The 21,965-nt window shown below is 44.1% G+C and overlaps 1 protein-coding gene across 4 annotated transcripts in view; it reads right to left on the bottom strand.

Annotated features, from left to right (window-relative positions):
• The window catches only part of TPM3 (tropomyosin 3), a 109,079-nt gene extending 87,408 nt beyond the window's left edge, over positions 1–21,671 (bottom strand). For 2 of the 4 annotated variants that reach the window (XM_069218142.1, XM_069218143.1), the window contains exons 1-2: positions 21,318–21,669; positions 13,103–13,228 (exon numbers count right to left, since the gene is read on the bottom strand). In XM_069218142.1, coding sequence (XP_069074243.1) covers positions 13,103–13,228; positions 21,318–21,431 — 240 coding nt within the window. In that variant the 5' untranslated portion in view covers positions 21,432–21,669. Of the gene's footprint in view, positions 1–13,102; positions 13,229–21,317 lie in introns of all 4 variants that reach the window. The other 2 variants (XM_069218145.1, XM_069218144.1) reach the window with 2 other exon arrangements.
• Positions 21,672–21,965: the final 294 nt, after the last annotated feature.

Here is a 21,965-nt window from a genome sequence, read left to right as displayed (position 1 = left end):
TTAGGTGGGTGGTAGGTCGCAAAGTGGCCTGCCTGATGAATATATGAATGATGAATTAGGCAGGTCTCAATTTGCGATGCTCTTCGGCTGTGAGTGTAAATGTAGCGCCGCAGGCTGCAAAGGACAGCAGAGCTCCATCTCGGCGTTTGGTGAGGTGGCATTCTTTGTGCAACTGTTTATCTTTGACAGGCTCATTGTGCTCTGCACCTCATTTGTGAGGTATGGAAGATCCTGAATTGGCCATTCTCGCCATTTCCATCCAGGGACCCCCAGCCCTGTCATGTGGCCCAGGGGAGAGATCCGTAGGCAGGCTAACTTTTCTCCTATCTAAAAGGGAATGATCCATCACTGCAGACTCCACGAGCTGCCCAAGGGCTCTGCGTACAGTGTGTGCAGCACAGATCTCTGATTGACCGTCATTGGTAGTGAGGTATACAGTATGCCAGGAGGTTCCCTTTCTCAAGGGCAAGTGAGTCCTGTGAATAGAGTGATTTTGCTGTTTGAGTGACAAATCTCTGCAGGATGCAGAAACCTAGCAACATTGCTCTTCTTGCCCATGACCAACAACGTGAGGCACAAACAGTCCCCATCTTTGCTTGCCCAATTGGCTGCTCCAGTTGACTGCAAAAGTTGGATGTGGTCGGGTAAGGCTGTCCATTTCAAGGTCCCTAATAATTTTGACCAAGAATCTTGCCTGCCCACCTGAGAAAACACTCTTCTAACCCACAAAAGTTAACTTCAGCAAACTTTGAAACCCAGAGTACAGTAGTCAGGCACTCCCCCGTGTGCAAGCATAGGCAGCAGCAGAAAGACAAACTCTCTCATTTAGATTTCAATGCTCATGCAAAATCCTCCTGTTGAAGATGACGTGCGAAAGGGTTGTGGTGTTTGTATAGTGTAAAACAGGCCAATATGCAGGAGAAGTAATACATCTTCTGATGCTGGATTCTCTAGCAGCAAAGATTCCGATGGCAGATTTACCTCTGCCATGCGATCTCTAGGGTGTAGTTATTTCATCCGGTGGATAGCTCAGAGGAACGACTGCAGCTCCACCACTACAGTCTATGATGAGGACAGAAAGATGCTCTAGAGAAGGCCTGGTTGAAGGACCATGATCACAGGAGGATGAAGGAAAGGGTTTCTTTCAGCGTGTGTTCTTCTAAGTGCAGTATGGGAGCAGCATTTGGTGCTAGAAATGGTAGCAGTGAAGGCACCTGAAGGAGATGACGTATTTAATTTCATATATGGGGTATCTGAGCCTAGTGTGGCCTTTGACAATAGTAGCTAGTTTGTTGTTTTGCTTTATCCCTGCTGTACCTACATTATTACATGACAGTCTGGGTGGCACAGTCACAGCTTTCAAGAAGAAATCCTTGAAAACTTAGGAAAAGATGTGGCCTAGTGGCTGAGCTGTGAACTTTTGAAAAGGATACCTGGGCTCTAATCCTGGCTCCATGGCTTCACTGAAATTGTGTTTTTCTCCGCAATTCACTTAGGGCCTCATTTTGAGTTTGGCGGATGGCGGAGGCAGGTGCCGCCAAACTCTTTCGGATGGAAAACCGCCACTCCGGTTTTTCACCAGCTGACCCTAATATGAGTTTTCCGCTGGGCCAGCGGACAGAAACAGAGTTTCCGTTGGCTGGCCCAGCAGAATACTCACCACAACATTGACGCCGGCTCGCCAGCGGCAATGTTACACTGCATCGCGTGCAGCAACACCGGTTGTGCTTTTCACTGCCTGTAATTCAGGCAGTGAAAAGCGCAACAGGGCTGTCTTGGGGGCCCCTGCACTGCCCATGCCAGGTGCAAGGGCAGTACAGGGGCCCACATGAGGCCCCGACATCCCCTTTCCGCCAGCCTTTGCAGGGTACCTGTAAAACTACCCACCATAAGTTGTCAGGGCCATGGTTTGCTTTGAACTGAACAACGTTGGATTTTCAGACTTAAGACATCTAGTGAGGGCCTAAATGATGAGATCCCGTGGTGTACTCTATCACCCTAAATTAGTTACATATTTGCCTTCTCACTGACTTGAAACCTTTTGACTGTTGTAATTTTTATCTATACTGACTATTGTATTGGTGTTTCCACATTACCTATATAGGTTTGCGAGAACATGCCCCTTACACTTCTCCCTGTCCTCTAGACTTGTACAGGGATTTGTCATATATCCAGCAAATCCGGGCAGATCATTTGCATTTACCCTTTACATGAGTTTTGTACATAATTTTTGTCATTTTTATACACATTAGTTTTTTGTATTGCCTATATGCTCCTCATTGTTTGCTGCTATCAATGGATAGCATTCAATACCCCTCAGTCTTGTGCCCTCCATGCTCATAGTTGGCTTCCACATATTCATCTATGGCTCCCTTGGTAAATTCTACTACCAACATGGCCGCTGCCTTTTTTACAGTTAGTCCGTCTTCAGTATCCATGACCGGAATCGGACACTGCTGAGTTCCGGGATCAACGGGAGTATTCGTGCTCCGAATTTTGGCTATTTATAACCCCCGGGACACTGTGCTATTGTTTCCAGGCATGCGACCCGGGGTAGGTTCATCGATGGACCAGAGGAAGACTACAAGTAAGTTCCTCCTGTTGCTCTGTCCCGGTGACCAGCGTTTTAATATAAATGCTCTGTCAGTTTTTTACTTCATACACGAGTCTTTGACGGCTCAGTCCCAATCTCTTAACGCATTTGATATTTACCTATTTGGCTTTCTTGAGTCACTTAGTAGCGACTCGTTTTCTTGGCTAGGAACTTAGATTTCTATGTTCCATCACCGGTGTTATTAGCATTTACTGGTGATTTAATGGCCATGATATATATTTTTTCATTTTTTCAGCATATTTCATTATTAACCTGACGTTTTCCAACAAAGCCTACTCGTTCTCTGTGGCATGGTGCTTATATTTATATTTACAGCTAGATTCACATCAGCATAGTTGAGATTCGTTTGGGAGTCTTACTTAGTGACTTTATGTACATGTTGTCCTCATAAACTCTTTTTGAACCATTTACTAGTGTGTACTCTATCCATGCACTATAACATAATATTTTTTTACACCTAGTATAGTCTCTTTGGTTTGAGGCTTGCGCGTTCCTAGGATACCTTTTCTCTACTATGGGATGGTAAGCCGTCTGTGTCATGTTCATTGTGTCACACTTTGTTACGGGTGGCTACGTTTTTCACTTTTTCTTCACTTTGTAGACACCAATGTATGTCTTTTTCTATTTTCATGCAGGGCGACCTACTGACCAATTGACGATGACAAGTAGTCCTCGTTCAGTAAGTGACTTTCCAGCACTTAGCTTTTTTGTGTAAAAAGGAGAAGTAGTCATTACGGTCCTGATGAAGCGCCAAGGGATCATTTTTTGACCGCAGGGGCGCGAAACATGTTGACCACACTGTGTTAGGGCTAGTTACACCACCTTTTTCCTTTCCATGGAGTACAGCTGGACATTATTCCCTGTATTAACTCCCCTTGTTTCCTTTTTTAATCTTGGCCTGATCCTTTTTCTGAGTTATTAAATCATGATGCCTAAGGCTCAGAGTCAATTTTAATTTGTTTGTCTCTCCCTTATTTTTTTCTTATTGTCAGTACTTTCTGCAGACCTCATTATTTCTGCTATATTATTTTCGGTTGAGTGCCACCACCTTGTGTGGGGTGGTCCACCAGACATTGCAGTGCCGGTCTGACGAGGAGATTGCCCAATGATGATGCTTTGCATCCTAGTGGATGCTTGAGGGCTCTCCTGATAATACTGACACTCCCTCTCCCTGCATGTATATGTATTGGAACAGTGTACTATTTCTATTTACATATAAAAATTGTGCTGCATTATGCCACATAATTTGCCTATTCTTGCTGCATAGTTTAGTCAACTCTGCACATAATTTGGTGCTCCCCTGCTGCATAATTCCAGTGACCCTGATTATACTGAACATTATTCATGATGTGTTTCTTTTTGGCATATTTATGAAGGGAAATGTTAATAGCCCAAAAAGAGATAATTATGACTTGCAGCAGAGCTCCATGATTAAATAAGTGGTTATAGAAATGCTGTCAGCTGAGGTTGTGATATGGCCACAGATGAGTTCTTCCTGCAGATAGCTGCACAGTATGGAACCTGCCTACTATGGGTAGCATGTGATGGTTGCCATGGATCTTGTCTGCTGACACCATGAAAGGGTTAACAGTACAGGCCCTTCTTTCTGGTACAGTGTTCATAATATGATTGTCCACATCGGTACACAGTTAACTAGCTTGACCTGATTGCACAGTTAGTAAAGGGTGATCAGGATGGTACTTCTGGCTGACGTCCATATAGGGTTACTGGTATATTCGTGCTGTATGCAGTAAGTCTAAATGGTATGACCCTTTGTGCTGAGATAAAGGGGTCATTAGATGGACCTTACTGCTGAGGTCAGCTAGGGATTGCTACTGTGGACCTGTCTGCGGGGGCAAAAAAAAGGGTTAATACCATACATCTTCCCTCCTGAGGTTAGCATTGATTCAATGATCCTGCCATCCACGGTGATCATGGGGTTAATGATGCCAAACTTACCCACTGGTTTCATTACGTTGTTGATGGTACAGGCCCTACTACGCTAAGTATAAGATTCATGTACTTCATGTACTTGAAATCCATTGTGACCACCTTTGCTATGAAACAATATTTTTCTAATTTTAAACACCGATTTTCCTAATCCTAAATAATTTATATGAAAGTGATAATAAAGAACGCAGCACAACAAAAATATGAATTTTGTAGGCCCATAGAGTGATAGCTAATCAAATCCTGAAAGTTTCATACTGAGAGTTTGCCAGGATACTGTAAATGACACACAATCTGTTGCTCAGGAACTGCAGCCCATGGGGCCGAAGCCCATCATGGGCCCCTTTTAGCCCAACGTGCAGAGCACAATCCTAAAAAACAAAGTGGGGGACTACGAAGTTAAGCAGTATGCAGGTGATATCATGGCGCGTGACATCACATGTTGTGTTACAGGAAGTGACATCACAGGAAGTGGCACCACAACCCGTGACTTTACAGGAAGTGACATCATAAGAAGTGACATTAGATCTAAAGATCTCACACATATGTTTAATAGGTCTATCATGAGTACTTTTGAGCACATTATGAGTATATATGCAAACACTCCTCGCATTTAACGCCTATCTGACACACGGTAACTCAATACAGAGAAATATGCTTCCTTGGGTTCATGTTTTTTTTTTAACAAATCAACTCAACCAGGATTTGTGTGGCACTATAAATCACAAAATAATTTTTGCATCGGGGTTGCTCCAGAAAAGTAATGGAACCCTAACGCAAAATCTGTGTCTCTCTGCCACAAAGAAATTGGCAACCAGGAGAAACGGGACAGTAAGTGTGTTCTACTTAATTGATTACAAAGTCTGAATTTTAAAATATCCAATGGGATTAAGGCACCTGCTGCAGTAAATCTGAGAGAATAATAATGGTAAGATAACTTTGGAGGTTAAACGCGTTTGCTGGAAAGATCTGTGTTTTGTTTAGTGCTCCTTTCAACTCAAAGTAGCGTTGATAGTTACTGTGTCTCCTGCAAAGCACACCATGTAACATGAAGAGGATAGATTTTTATTTCATGTAGACAAGTAAGTGGGTTATTGCTTTTAACACAAATATACTTTAGTTACTTGCAGTTCATAAATTGTATTCCTTCGAATGTAGCGCAGTGAGCTATGAAGGACGATATGTGACTCCTACACCTCGTAACTCTCACTGTCTTATGTAACAGATCCTGAATAATGATGTACAAAAGTGTGTGACTGAATATCAGTGTAATGAGTGAGTTTGATTTATGCGCTCACACATCCTGCATTTTGATGAGTAGCACCATAACAGAAATTTTAAAAAACAGCGGTATTTAAATTGTTATGTTGTGTAAATATCGGGACAGACCAACACATTTGACATTCTTATGGCAATGCATGCATATCGGTCATATACTGGGACAGCACAAGGTCAAAGTGTGCCTCTCTTATGGAAGAGCGCCCCCCAAGATGGGGGAGCACAGCCCCTTAGAAGACGGGACCGCCGAGGCCCAAAAACCCCTTCGCACTAGTGGTGCGATGGGCTGGCCTGTTTCTTCCGTCCCCACGCCTCGCAAGGTGTGGGGGCGGAAGTTTAGGAAGGTGAATGTTTCAGCTGTGCCAGCTCTGACCAGTTCCAGCTGCCGCATGCCAGTGGGGGGCTACATAAGCACCCCCCCCAGGAAGGCTTGGCCTTTTTGCATTGTGGCGGCTGTAGTGTCGGTTGGCTCGCAGTTGTCCCACCCACTCTCTCCTTAATTTAGGTTGTGTAGAAGGTATTAGCCGGAAAGTGAGGTATTAAAGTAACCAGGAGCAACAGAGGGGTCCCCAAGGCTGGGGCCCCGGGTTAACACCAGAGATAGGATCCTGAAGTCCTGAGCCAACCTGCGGATGTACACACCAGATTAAGGGGTAGGGAGCCCAGATCGCTGGGGGGGGCAGGGGGCTCCCGCTCTTGGCCGCCCCGTTACACCGCTAGGCAAATTGGTGTTTGGAGGGGGGGGGGAACCCTGAGCATGTGGACAAGGAATGGTGTAGTCAGGGCAACTGCCCCTCCTAGGGATACAGGTGAGGTATGGCTCACTTGTGTGGTCCAATGTTGGTTTAGGACAGGAAGGGATCCTGTCATAAGTAAATGATTTAAGTTTACTGAATATATCTTATAGATGTGATTTATGTTTTTGTAAATATAAAAAGTTTATTTGAAGTGATTTATGATGAAGTTATTGTAAAAATATCATAAATATTTTGTAATAAAAACTTCTTCCAACCAATAAGTTTGTCGGTCTACGTCTGGCTGGTGGTGTGGGGCTGAGGGCTTGCTGGCGGTCTCCGGGATCTAAGTACTTGTGAAGTGCTGAGAAGCTGTGCGCCTTTGTTTCCCCTCCACTGCATTTACATCTGGATGTTAGGCTTCAGATAGGTAGGAGGCATGATTTTCCAACAAAAGTAGGTTTGAAGGACCCTTAAATTTGACCTTTGTTATTGGCACAGTTGGGTTATAAAAGCCCCCCTTCTCCTCCACACTACTGCTCAGACCTAAAGCAGACAACCTGCACGCGCTGCTGAATGTGACCTTGTGTCTGACAATTACAACTAGACACGTTCAGCATTTTACAGTAGGGCTCAGCTTCTTCTTGGCAGGGTGGACAGCGTTCACCCTGTAAAAAGTAGTGAGTGGACACCTTCCGCCCGCATCGCCAAGGTCGCTGAATATTTGTGAGATATGGGAGACTCAGGGGGCCCTCGTCACTTTCTGCAAGGAGGGCCTATCATTTTGTGTTATGTCAAATCTGCTGCCGTGTTAAACAATATCTGTGGGGGCTGAGCTGGGAACGTGGAGTATGCACTTTAAGGCCCCCAGCCACCTGTCCTGTTGCCAGGAAACCTTTCAGAGTAACATCATCCATACGGCTGCTGAGAGGCACCGTCTACACAATAGCTGATGGCTGCATGGTTCCCATTCTTTGCCTCCAAAAGTCAAATAATAATAGAAGCACTGTCACTTTTCCCAGTTGCCACCTCGAATGTGCATATCAGATGGCTTGGATGTTGGGGTTTCAAGTTCCAGGCCAGGTACCCTGATCACGGTCACCTCTCAGCCAGGAGAGGCCTCCCGAGCACGGAAGAGCTTACTTTCCTGGACATGAGAAGTCCATGCCGCCTTTAACATACTCAGAGGTTGAGTGAAGAAATGGGGTAGGCAAAGGGACTTGTAATTGCAGAAAGGACTAAAGGAAAAGGGACAATAAAACAAGAAACGTGGAAAGAAAGTTAAGAAGAAAGAGGAAAGGATAGGAACAGTGAAAATATCTAAAAATGAAGCAAAGAGTTAGAAAGAGAGACCTATACAAGTGAAGCAAGACGAAAGCAAGAATGAAGAGATAGTATAAAGGATAACAAAGGGAATGAAAACAAACATGAAAAATCAGTATAAATCAATAAAAACAGACAAAAGTAATATGCAAGTAGGAAAAATAGAGAAAGCAAGAGAATAACATGACAGAAAAAAAGAACACGAGAGAACTAAAGAAATCTTAATGGGACAGAAGATGTAAGGTAAGACAGACAAACATAAAAGAGTGGTGGGTAAAGCTGGTAAGAAAGGATGAGATTTTAAAAAATGGATAAAAAATAATAAGATAACTGGAGTGAATATGAGAGAACAATTCTACACCGGTATTAAATGAAAAATCGGTTCAGGAAATAACACAGTAATAAAGAAAGAAGGAAAGAAATAAAAAAAAACGTGACATTTGGACACAGTATAAACAAGAGAAATGTGTACAAAATAGCCGGCTGCCATTTGTGAGAAGGAGAAAGATTAAATGACCTGAAAACGTGAGAAATCAAGGCCCCGTATACAAAAAAAGCAAAATACGTGTGTGTGTGTGTAAGAATCGTTCTCCCATTGTGCACTAAGTTTTTCTTCCCAACCCGAGCACTAGTTAAACAGTCCTATTAACCAGGGTCTGTCAGTTCGGCCAAAAGTGCACCTTTTGCCGGCTGGATGCCAGCAGGCCCTTTCTAGGCAGGCCCTAAAAACCTATGTGGGTCGACAGTGGCCATTTCCCTACCCCCAGTATCTCTTTATGACTGAATCTCCGGATCACTGTGTGAGCATCCCTTATTAACTGGGGTGTAGCGGACTTCCAGAACCCTGACCAAAGAAGTTGGTGCAGCGCTTCCCAAGGTCTTGGCATTCAAAGCCGTTGAGTCAGTGGGGTGGCATCACACTCATCAAAGTGTCTACGCTTCTCTTGCTCTGGTTTTACCTCCTGCATCCCCACCTCTCGAGTGGTCATCCTCCGGTCAACCTGGCCCACCTCAAGCCCTATCTTAGCCACGTCCTTTTACATTCTCCCCAGAACTCCTGCCTTATAGTGTCCGCCCAAGTCAATCTGTGCTGACTTGCAAGTGCCCATCATCTTGGGTGACCCCAGATAAAGAGGAGACTGGCAAAAGAAGAACACCTCTCGTTGGGTACCTTGTTTTAATCTCTTTGGAAAACACTGTGCGGCAGAGAGGAATATACATATATCAGGTGTTCACCAGCTCGGACCAGCAGTCCATACAACTGGCACCCTCTGAAACTGGTATTCAGTGCAAATGATCACAGTGCTGCCCAGGTACTGTTGTCTCTATCCTTGATCCCAGGATCTACCCAGCAAGGTAGTTGGGTAGCACTTTCTGATGCCAGTTTCGACGAGGAGGTACTTCATTTTGGCTGTCCATATGTGCTTCAGTAGTGACCTGCGGTACCGTGGGCGCAAGTACTGCAGTTGTGAAGATCAGACCCACACAGCATCAGGCCTCATCTACCCCCATCTTGAAAGCCCCATGAACACAGAGGAGACGGTGAGGCAACATCGCTCTGCGTATTGGGCACACTGCTTGTGGGGGAGTCAATCTTCAGAGGGCTCAGCCTGAACTGATATTGTGTCCTAAATCTGTTGTGCGGCCCAGAAATTGAGGCTGTTGCACAGCAAAGGGCTCGGGTGACTATTGTGGTGTGTGGGTAGCCCTGTCTCTTCTCAAAATATGTATATATGCGTAGTTTATTTGTCTCTTTCAGTCATCATGTTCCCACTCTGTCAGAGGTGGAGGAAACAAATTCAGGTTATGAAAAGGCAGCCTGGTTATTGCCCAAATAATTAGCAGCCAGATGTACTATATACTAGTTGCAAAATACTAGTCACAATTTGTGCCAAGCATTTTTTCAACCAGTAAAAAAAAATAAGAATCAGCATTTCTACTAATACTTTGGTTCTTAAATATCCAAATCATGGTGGTTTGTAAAAAAACAGAATCGTAGTGGGTTCCGGTTCGACCTACCTTATGACGATTAGTGAGATAGGGCACAAATTGCAACTCACTAAGATTGGAGCCATCACAGGGACCACTGGCTGTGGTCGGCACACCATCATATATGTGATTGCTTTTAAATAAGGCATTTTCTTTTAAGCAGACCATTTTCCTTAAAGGAACTGGCTTCCGTATCGAAAAAGGTATTCTTTTCTGTTTTTTAAAGGTTGTTTAAACAATTCGATGATCCCTTGGACAACTGCCTACTTGAGGTGCTGGTAAAATGTCAAAGTATTTGCTACTCGATTTTGGTTGAAGAACATTGACACGTATGATACTGATTCCGTAGTTGGAAGGGACATCAACAACTCGCCCCTTCTAGATACCAAATCTTTATCCATTTGTAATCCTATTTTAGGAGTCTGAAAAACGTTTCTGACTCCTAACATGTAATTAGTACACAGAAAAAACGCATTTTAATGGTTACAAAAGCCACATAGGAGTATTTGCAACTGTTAAAATGCTTAGTACATCTGGTACTGGAATATGAGGACAGTGAAGATCATGGCCCTTTAGAGCAATGTGTGGAAGGGCAGCTGTTTACTACCAAGAAAATGCATATTGTCTGCAAGTTTGCGAGCGTTTTTATCCATAGGTTGATGATTGAGGTGTGTGATGTACAGATGTTTCCTTTATAGATTAGACAGCAAAGTGGAGACGCGGAGTCTTGGCAAGTGGAGATGCTCTTGGCTGCTTTAGCTCACGTGTGCAAAAGCTGTTTTTTTAAACTCCCCCAAAAATGTACTCGCTGAAAGATTTTCTGTGAGTTATTTACTTAGTGTGAGTTGAAGGATGGGAATTTTGTGCATGTAAATACATGGCAACAAAAATGTGAATATTCTCAAACTTGTCCATAAAAGTGTACCTCTGTTATAAACAGATTTGTTATAACCAAAAGGGACACATTCATAAATATTGTAGTGTGTCAATGCGGGTTCCAAAAGGTCTACTCTCTTTTTAAGCCATGTTACTACCTGTTCCAATCTCAAACTAGCTGTGAAATTACATGAAAACAAGATCATAAAGCACACTAAACCCAAGGGAATCAAAGCCCACACCTCCTGCCGAGGGCAAAAAACTCCTAGAGATAAGGATTAGAATGAATAGAGCCACGTTTTAAGATTTTTTGAAAGAAGACAGAGACTGTTCCTGAGATGTGGGCTGATAAAGTATTCCATCATTTTGCGAAAGCAACAGCAAGGATCGCCCTCCCTGTCTGGCTTTGTGGAACCTCAGAACAATCACCTTCCTGCTGGTTGATAAATCCGCAACAGCAGCATCTACCTGTCCCACAGTATTAAAACGTCGCAGCACTATCGGGGGGCTGCATCTCTAAGCACAGCAGTGTCTGCCCCAGCACAGGCCTACAGTCTCTATCTAGGTTTAGCAGCGTCTTCTGCCTCCAGTGGGCTAAACTCTCGTTCTAGTCATAGTATAATCTGACTTTTCCACAGTCCTGTGTGCTTTGAAGCCAAACCATTATGTGCTATTGTTTGGTTAAATGGTGCTATACTGTTTGTCTAGCACAACAATGTACGTGGGCTCCGTGAAGTGATGATCTTGGCTTGATCATATCAGTATTTGTAGGTTTCACAGGTCCGTAATCTCTATCTGGGTCTAATCGGCAGGAGGAAGTTCCATGGGGATCTAATATCTATCCACCACTAGCAGGGCCCGGGCAAAGCAGCTTGAATCACCAAAGTAGATAGATACGGATTTCACTGGTCATAGCAGTTTCCAAAGGGTACCATGGGGTTATAACCTCTACAAGCTGTAGCTGTATCAGTGGTTACACAATGCTATAATTTTAACTTAGCCATGATATTACCAGGATGTCTCATAACTTTAAGCTGTAGGCAGCTTATATCTGTCTGTTCTCGAAGGTTAACATTTTTAGCCAATTCTGTTTAGGTCTGGTGTTAGCCAAGAGCTTTTGATTTTAAGTAAATATAATATACATACATACAGGGGATTTCAGTCAGCTCTCATCATCCATTGATAAGTAAGTCTGTTATTGACATTTTGTGTTCCACCCAACACAACTTACACCGGAGGCACAGGGTCGGCTCACCTCAACCATTGGCCTACTTTTCTTTGAGTCGCAGCATTATGCTCTTGCACAGTGTGCATTTATATACACAAAGTTGTGCACTTGTGCAGTTTTACCAAACCGGCAAATAAACACTGGCAAAGCCAAATGTTGGCAGCCAATTCTGCATGATGAATGTAGACGTCTGTGAACAGGAGGAATGTTTGTACACAGCTGTGGAGAGGGGGAAGTGAGTGCCTGCTTCTTTAAGGAGGATAACTGAATACTGCTGTGAGCAGAATGACAGCAAACTCCTCTGAGAAGGAGGAGTGTAGGTAGAAAATCACGCACGCCCGAGAGCAGGATGGCTGTAGGCGTCAGTAAGAGGAATGCAGATTGCTTTGAGGAGTAGCAGTGTTTAGACAGTGCTATTAGCAGGCTGAAGGTACATTGTTGTGAGGAGGAATTATAGTACACTGCTGTGAGGAGTGGGAAGCTTCAGGGCTGAGAGGAGGAGCAGTGGTTGTGCCCTGAGGCAGAAGTAATCTATAAGGCTTTGAGTAGAAGGAATGTGTGCACACTGGTGAATGGGATGAATGTACACTGTGGTGAGTAGGAGGGAAGTTTGCCAACTGCTCTTAGTAGGCTGGATGTACACTCCTTTGAGTAGAAAAATGTGTGTACACAGTCCTTTGAGTACCACAAATAACCACTAGTGAATATTGTAAATGTTTGTACATGACTGTGATTAGGATGCATACACCCTGATGAGTGTATAAGGAATCTGTACATGCAGCAGGGAGGAGGGTGAATTTAATTGGCTTTCAGAGGGAGAAATGTGTGCACACTGTGGTGAATATGATGGGCGCTCTGCTCTGAGTGAAATAGTAGAAGGTTGCTTATGGTATGATGAATGTTTGTACAGTGTACATTCTTGTGAATAGGATCAGGGTAGGCAGTTTCGAGTGAGTGGAATGACTGATATGGATCTGGCATGAAAGCACGCGGCTATGAGTAGGGTCCATCTGTAGATACATGGATGTCATCACAATGAGCATGCATGCTGGTGTTCTTGATGAGTAAAGTTTTGTAATGTAAGGATGTGATCTTATATAGAGTACGTACATCAGCTGCCTTCTTCTCTGCCACCTCCAGCTTCTCCTGGGCATCTTTCAGGGCCTCCGAATACTTGTCCAGCTCATCCTCTGTCCCCTTCAACTTCTTCTGCATAGACGCCAACTCATCCTCCAGCTGCAAACACAAGTGACAGAGAAGAAGGTGAAGATGGAGGCAGCAAATGACATGAAAAGATGACCAGCAGCAAAATACTAAAGGCAAGGATAGGTCCCACAAGCAAAACAGCAGATGAAATAAGGAAAACCCTCCATTAAAATGTCATGGGGAAATGAGGATACTACATGTGCTAAGTACCAGAGGGTGGGGTGACTTCTAACTAAACTACTCCTAAAAAAGAGGATGCCACATTAAAAAATCAGAAGAAAGGAATACATCTGGCAAGCAAAATGCTCAAATGAAAGTAAGAATTTTCTTCAGCAAATACAGAGTGTACAGAAAGACCTCTTAACCTAAAAAACTGTTATTAGAAAGAATACATCGCAACTGGAAGAAAAATACAGTTGAAAAAGTGTACCTACTATAAGTAACATAGCAGAGCAGAGAGAGACATTATGTCAGCAGTATATCAGTTGAAGGGTGATATACTACTGCTGAACAATCATAGGAAAAAAAGACATCCCACCAGGAGTTTGTCAGATCAATGGAATGCGTGCTAAATAGAGAAAATAAACGAGACTACACCAGTAATAAAATGCAACCATATGGGGAGGTACTCTGAAAGCAGAGGAGGCATCCTACCAGCAAAATACCAAGGAAAAGAAGAAATGCCAATATCAAAATTCAAAGAGAAAATGGACACACTCCACCAACAATATACCATAGGATGGAAGGACATACTGCCTGAAAAGTACTGTGTGCATATGTCACCAGCATAATACAGTAGGAAATGAGAACATCCCAGCAGCAAAATACCAGATAAAATAATCAGATAGCACCAGCACAATATGGATAGTGTAGGTTGAGTTTGAAGGAGGAGATCCCATCAAGAAAATATCAGAGAGTGAGAACGTCCAACCAGTAAAATGCCCAGGGAAAAAGATGATAACAACAGTCAATCGTCCAAAAGCAGGGAATACAGTGTGGTGGGACGTGGAATACCCCTAGTAAAATACCAGCGTGCAAGAGGACATCGCACCAATAAATCCCAAAGGTAAGGTAGCCACTCTACATGAAAAGAGAAAGGATAACACCTAACAAGCAATACGCTATGGAGAATCAAAGACAAACTAACCTATCAATACAATCACTTTACTAAGAATATGCTACTGGGAAGGGGGGCATTCCACTAGTTAAAAACCTGGATAAAAATCTGACTACCACACTACAAAAAAAAAAAAACGAAAAAATACATGGAACTTGCAAAATATACAGAGTGAATAGAACTTCTTACAAAACAGAAAGAAGATGATTCTCACCACAAAGTATACAAAGCAAGAGGATGTGTGTTAGGATATCAATAACAACAATATTGTCCCAACAAAAATATTGTACACAGGAAAAAAGAGAAGGTATGTATTCGAACTGTAAAATAGCAGAAAATGTAGTACAAGCTACTAGCAAATACCTAGAGGAAATCCGGCTATTAATCAATTATGACATTTGTAAAGCACCTACTATCCATAGATCTTGTGGTGCAGGCCTATCACCAACAAAACAGAGCAATTAAATAAGAAAACTCACCGACAAAATACAAGTGCAAATGAGACAATACTATCAGCAAATTAACAGAAGACCAAAGACTCAAATAGCAAAATACCAACATGAAGGGAGACACCTCTTCTCTAAAAAAACAGAGGAAAGGGAGAAACTCCACCACTAGAATAAAGAAAAGGAAGGAGGCCTCCCAGCAGCAAGATACATTGGGCAAAGGACAGCAGCCATACAGTAAATTAAGGAGGGGTAAATGAAAGCATCCTACTGCAAAAAAACAAAGAAAAAGGAACATCCAAACAACAAAAATCTAAGGCTAGAAAAGTATACATCGGCAGCAAATCATCATAGGAAGAAGAACGTCTCCTGGAAAAAAAAGAAAAGGACCCTCCGTAGAAAGTCAAGTTTTAGATGGTCTGCAATCCATTGCCTGCTCCCTGATATTACCTATTTGGGGCACAGGGGTTCGCACTCCATGCCCTCCTCTTTAATGGAAACTGAGTGGAGTCCTAGGGTGTGTACTTCAAGGACTGGTCTCTGATAGGATCTTTCTAATAGGACCTATCTGCGACTGTGGAGGCCTGATGATTTGTATTCCATTGTCTGCTCCCCGATAGGACCCAGCTGGTGGGCTCAGAGCAATAACCCTTGATGACCAGCTCTCGGGTAAAACCATTGCAGTGTTTCCTATTCTACCCTGACTGTCGGGCTCCTATAACTCCCCGATCTCTAAGATGGCAAATGATGGGACAGATGGGCTCACTGAGGTTTAAATCCAAGGGAATAGCCAGAAAAATGGAAATACCCCACTTCGAACCAAATCTCTTATGGCACAAAGCAAACAAAGCAAATCATCACGACCCTCCGCAGATGCGCTCTCTTATCTCTTTCACCCAAGCATCTATCCGTTCATCCTTTCATCCACCTTCTTATATCAACTATTTCACCTTTACATTCTGTCATCCATTTATTCTTTCATCCATCATTAAATATTTCACCTTTCTGTCTGACACCCAGCCATATCCAAACCTATCCAATGAACCTATCCATCCATCTACCCATCCATTCACCCTTTCACCAATCCATCTCTCCATCCACCCTTTCAATCACTCATGCCTACTTTCAGTCATTCATCCAGCAATCTTTTCACTCCATCCATCCTTTCACTCAGCCATCCATCCGCCCTTTCATTCATTCATCATTTCACTCAGCCATTCATCCATCCATGCTTCCACCTATCCATCCACTCATCCTACCCTTCCTTTCACCCATCCTTTTATTCACTCATCCATCAACGCTTTCACTCATCCTTCCATCCACATTTTTCAACCAGCCATTCTCCCTTTCACTCATTTGTCCATCCTTTCATTCTGTTATCCATGCTTTTGCTAATCTACCCATCCTTCTGCCCATTCATCCATGTGCCCTTTCATGCATCCATTCACTCATTTGTCCATCTATGCTTTCACTCATCTGTCCATCCATACACACTCCCTTTCACTTATCCAGCCATTTTTTCACTAATCCTTCCATCCAACCTGTCATCCACCCCCCCTCAATTTCACTTTGTCATAATCCATCCACCTCTTCAGTCATCCACCCATTCTTTCCCTCATCCTTCCATCCACACTTTCATCCATCTATCTGCCCTCCCTTCCACTCATCCATCCTTTATCTCATCCATTCATTCTTTCACCCATCCATCTACCTCCCTTTCACCCTTTTATCCATATTTTCAAGTATCCATTCTTACATCCAGCCTTTCATTTATTCATCCATCTACCCATCCATCCTTTCTCTCACCCACCCATCCACCTTTTCACTCACATCTATCCATACATCTATTCTATCACTCACTCACTCACATTTGTATGGCAAGTTACAGGCAGAAGAGGCCCATCAAGAACGTCAACCCTGCCGTAACTACTAAAGTTGGGGGTTCGTGATCACCCAGCATCCATCTTTTCACTCATCCATCCATCCTTTCACTCCTCTAGCTATACACCCTTTCATCTATCCATCCATCCATCCTTTCTCTCAGCTATCTTACTTTCACTCATTCATGCATCCATAATTTCTCTCATCGTTCATTCACCCTTTCTCTCATCTGTCCATCTACTCCTTCATCATCCATCCATCCTCCTTTTCATTCATTCATCCATTCTTTCATTTGTCCATACATCCACCCTTTTATCCATCCATCCATACTTTCACTCACACACCCACCCACTCTTTCATTGTATTTATGAGCCTTTGTTTGCTGGGTTGTAGACAGAAGAGGCCCATCAAAAACTTTTCCTCGCAATAGCTGCTAAAACGGGGGGATTGTAGACGCCCCTGTGCAAATCTGTATAATCTGAGTAACCTTTCTAATCAATTTGGGTCTCAATCTTGGCTTGTATGCTCTTGGAGACAGACCTGCTGTTAAATCTGGTTTTTTTTTACATTGGGGGCTAACTGTAGTGCCTGATCTGGGTTTTAATCTATGAGCCATAGCTCTGTTGTCCAAGACCAGGATTTTCATGTTGTGCTGAAGATCTCATCTGCCCAGGGTGCATGATGTCTGATGTTTAGATGTGAGGGGCAGCTCGGCTTCGAAAAACTCGAATTTTCTAGTCAGGCAAAAGCTCTTTTATCTAAGGTCTCTATTTTATGTTCGGTGGCTCAGCTCGGCTATGAAAGTCTGAAGAGATGGATATCTGCACAGGGCCAATATCCGGTGTGCAGATTTTTGAGTCCGATACAGGAGTAAATGTGGGAGAGTCAACGCTGCTGCTTGGGTACATATCGCACGCTCTGGGAGATAGCTCTGCTGCCTTTCACTGCCTTGAACTTTTCTGTGGGATTACTCTGCTTGCTAAAACTTGAGTTTCATGTTCTGGGTAGAAGAGGCGCTTTGCTCTTTAAGGTCTGAGTTGACAATTCCCCGCGCTAGTCCTGTCCGGGGCCTCAGTGGTCGCTGAAGGTAAGTGCTGCCCAGTGCCCTCTGGGAAGCAGAGCCCCATCAAGGTCAGCGCAGCCTCCCGCGCTCCACAGCAGGGGGCGCCAAGGCGCGCTCGCGCGCTAATAGGAGGCTTTGTTCTGAGCCCTCGGGTTTCCAACAAGGCCTCGAGATGCTATATAAATCCCACATTAGGGTAATCAGACTCAGCTGTTCTGTGCAAGAGGAATCCAGCAGGCACGGGCACCTACCCTTCCTTCTCTGTCCCTCCTCTCTTCCTCCTTCACCCCGCCTTCTGTCCACAGTAAGGTTTCCTCATCTCTTGCATCTTTGCTGTCTCCGACCTTTCCACAACTCTCTCCTTGCTCATTTAAGCCCCCCCTCCCCATCCACTGCTCACCTGCTTACTTGTTCTCTGACATTCTACGTCACTCCTCAGTCTGTTGTGGATGTATGATGGAACAACCCATACACTTACAACGCATGCCTTTACAACGCGGTAAGTACAATGCATGGTCATTACCACGCAGACACTTACCACAAAATGTTTTTACATTGCATATGCTTTTACCACAAGTGTCTTTACCACGAAACACAATAATTTCGTAGTAAAGGCATAGTTGGTAAAGGCATATGCATGGTAAAAAGTAGAGGTAAGTATAACATACTATATATATAATATATATATATATATATATATATACATATATATATATACATATATATATATATATATATATATATATATATATACACACACACACACAAACACACCTTTCCACCCAAAAACCCTACCGACCCTAAACCCTAAAAATTACCTTACCACCCCAAGACCCATACCCACCCTAAAACCTAAACACCCCTTACAATCCCATACCCACCCTAAAAACTAAACACCCTTAACCACCCCAAATACCATACTCATCCTAAAACCTAAAAATACCCTAACCACCCCAAAACCCATGCCCACCTTAAAAACTAAAAAAAAAACCTTACTACCCAAAACCCTCACCCACCCCAAAACCTAAAAATGCCCTTAGCACCCCAAAATCCATACCCACCCTAAAACCTAAAAATACCCTTACCACCCCAAACCCATGCCCAACCTAAAACCTAAAAATGCCCTTACCACCCCAAAACCCAAACCCAACCTAAAACCTAAAAATGCCCTTAGCACCCCAAAACCCTTATCCACCCCAAAACCTAAAAATGCCCTTACCACCCCAAAATCCATACCCACCCTAAAACCTAAAAATGCCCTTACCACCCCAAAACCCATACCCACCCTAAAACCTAAAAATGCCCTTAACACCCTAAAACCCATGCCCACCCTAAAATCTAAAATGCCTATATATATATATATATATCATTCAACCCACTTAATACTTACCTGTACTTACTTTAAAAACCTTTACCATGCATACACCTTTACAATGAAATTAATTGTAAAAACATGCGTGGTAAAGGTATATTCGTGGTAAAGCCATGCGTGGTAAACGCATATGCGTTGTAAATGCATCCTGGTAAATGCATTTTGTTGCATTCACCACGAATGTAAGTGATGTTTCCCATGTGCTGTCCTCTCTCCCCCTCTCCGTGACTTCACCACTTGACATCCTGCCGCTCTCAGTCCAGGCCACTCTCCACCACTCCTTTGCTTGACACCCCCCCCCCCCCCCCTATTCTTTCGCTCCTGGCTTCAACTCTTACCCACTCGGTCCTCTTCAGCACTGTTTCCTCCTCGAGTCCTACCACTCTCCGCCCTCCTTCACCTCAGCTCTTGCCCCTTCCACCCCTCTGGAGTAGCCAGAAAAATAAACTACCCCCACGTTGAGCTATACGTATGTGCGAGGAAAGTGAGTGATCCCAACCCGTCATATGAAGTGCCACGGGAATTGTAGCTCGGGGGAAAATATTCAGAAAATGGTGCAAAATTATGAATATTATAGCATGATTTTGAAGAAATGTATCCAAAAATGACACTTCTACCAGTATTGAATTATTTTTCTTATCCATTCTTTCCTCCTTTCCATCTTTTCATTTTATGCTTCTTTCCTTCTATCATTCCATGAACATTATTTTGTTTTTATGCATCTTTCTTCCCATCTTTCTTTTCTTCTATTTCCTCATTCCATCTGTCCTTCTTTCGAGCTTTCTATATTTCATTTCCCTTTATTTTTATCATTCTTCCATTCCTTGACACCTGCTTTTCATCTTTTCTTTTTGTATCCCTTCTAAACGTTAATTCTTTCCGTCTCTTCTTTTGTTCATTTACCTATCTGAGCATCTCACATGCTCCTTTTTTATTTAATTATGTGTCTGCTTTCCTTCTGTCTCCTCCCACTTTTCTTTGTGTTCCTTCCTTTTCTTTTTTCACCCTTCGTCCTTTCTTTTCCTCCTTCTCCCCCTTTATCCTTTTACATCGTTTTCCCTTATGTCCTGAGTTCTTTTGTACACTACTCCCTTCATGCTTCCTTATTCCTCCCTTCTTTATTTCATTATTTGTATTCTACTTTATTTCCTTTGCGCCGTCTCACTTAATTTTCCTCTAACTTATTTTGTTTCTTTGACATTTTAATAATGTTTCTTTCTCTTTATCACCCTCTTAGACTGTTGTAGGTTTGTTGTCTCCACCCTTCTGCCGTGTTATTGTAGTTTACTCATGTGCGTGTATTAGTTTCCCCTTCTAACTTGCCATGACCTGCCAGCCAGAGAGGAAAGTTAAGAAATGTAAAAAAACAATTTAATCTGCTCCAGTGGCACCCCCACTGAAGCTGGTATAGCGGGAGCTTCTCCACGCCCTTGCCTCAGCCCTCCCCTCTACCTCTCTGCATCATATTCTCACTTGGCAGCCTGCGCCCTCGGCCACTTCGGACTTTCCTTTCCTCCGCAGGCTTCTCACATCAGGCCCCAGTCCCTCCTTCCTTTCCTCTTCCCCCATCGTGCGCCACCCCTCCCAGAGTTTTAGTGACCTCTAGCACCCCCATTCTTGCCTCCCATTGGGCTAGCTTCTACTCACACCCCCTATTATCTTTACTCAAGTAATGCCCATGTGACTTGTTCCTCAGATTTCCCCCCTTTATACCCCTCCCTTTCCCATTTCTTAATCCTTGACTTGTTCACTTGATTCTTCGAATACTTTTCATCATGTCTTGCCCCCCGCATCCCATCACAACATTGGACTCTTGCTCATTTAACCTTGACCTCTCCTTGCCTTCTCACCTCTTGTCCTTCCTCCACGTGCACTCCTACCTCTTATTCATGGATCGCTCTGGCCTTCCTCTTCTCTTGCCTGCCTGACTCTGCTACTCATTCCTTGCTCCTTGTTTCTGGAATCCTGTGATCCCTCACTAAGCCCAGCATCTCATGTACGCCCCCCAGTGACCTTTACCCTCTGCTGACCTCTCATGTAGCCCCATATGCAGTATGTGTTTTTTGGCTACTGGTCATGCCTACCCTACAATTGTGTGTCCCTATGTGTGGGCTCCCTTGCACCCCTCACCCCGAGATTCCATAGTCCCTCCTTAAACCCGGCCCCCCTTGGCCCTTCGTCTTTCCTGTTCTCTGTTGCCCTCCTGCACAGCCGCCCCTTGCCTCCTCCCCGCTTCCCACCTGCTTGCTCTTCTCCTCCACACCCTTCTGCTCCGCCTCGGCCTGCTCAGCCCGGTCCAGCGCGTTCTCCTTGTCCAGCTTCAGCATCTGCATCTTCTTCTTGATGGCCTCCATGGTTGGGTGTGGGTCTGGCGCTCAGTGGCAGTCGCTGGGCTGAAGGGTTGCTGAGTTAGCTGCAGGAGTCACCGCCAGGTGCTTGCGGATTGGGCTCTCTGGCAGGGGCAATGACCAGGCACTGCGTGGATTGTGGCTGCTCTCTATGGCAGGATGCCTTCAGAGGGGTCGGCCCTACCCTCCTCCTGGGCCGGAGAGGACAATAGATCGCACTAGCTCAGCCTTCAGCCTCGATCAGAGCCCTTGGATGCCGGTCACTTATACCCCATCATCAGCTGACCAGGTGCCCCAGCCCATTGTGGGGCGGTCTATGTCCTGCCCCCTCCCTCTCCAGGCCCCCACCCATCCATTGTTCACTCTCTGAAAATGGCGGGCGCCAACTCTGGCTTTCAGTGACAGTGCCATATTTGGGCTCTCAGGGGACAACTGGCTGCAGGTTATAAAAAGCAGAGTCCCCCTGTGGGGCCTTGGCGCGCGGCCATTTTATTTTTGATGAGCTTTTGTTTCAGTGAGGGCTCATCTTCCAGCTCACGC

This window comes from Pleurodeles waltl, chromosome 12, assembly GCF_031143425.1.
Source record: "Pleurodeles waltl isolate 20211129_DDA chromosome 12, aPleWal1.hap1.20221129, whole genome shotgun sequence".
Lineage (NCBI taxonomy): Eukaryota > Metazoa > Chordata > Amphibia > Caudata > Salamandridae > Pleurodeles > Pleurodeles waltl.
This window is presented reverse-complemented; position numbering and strand designations above follow the sequence as displayed.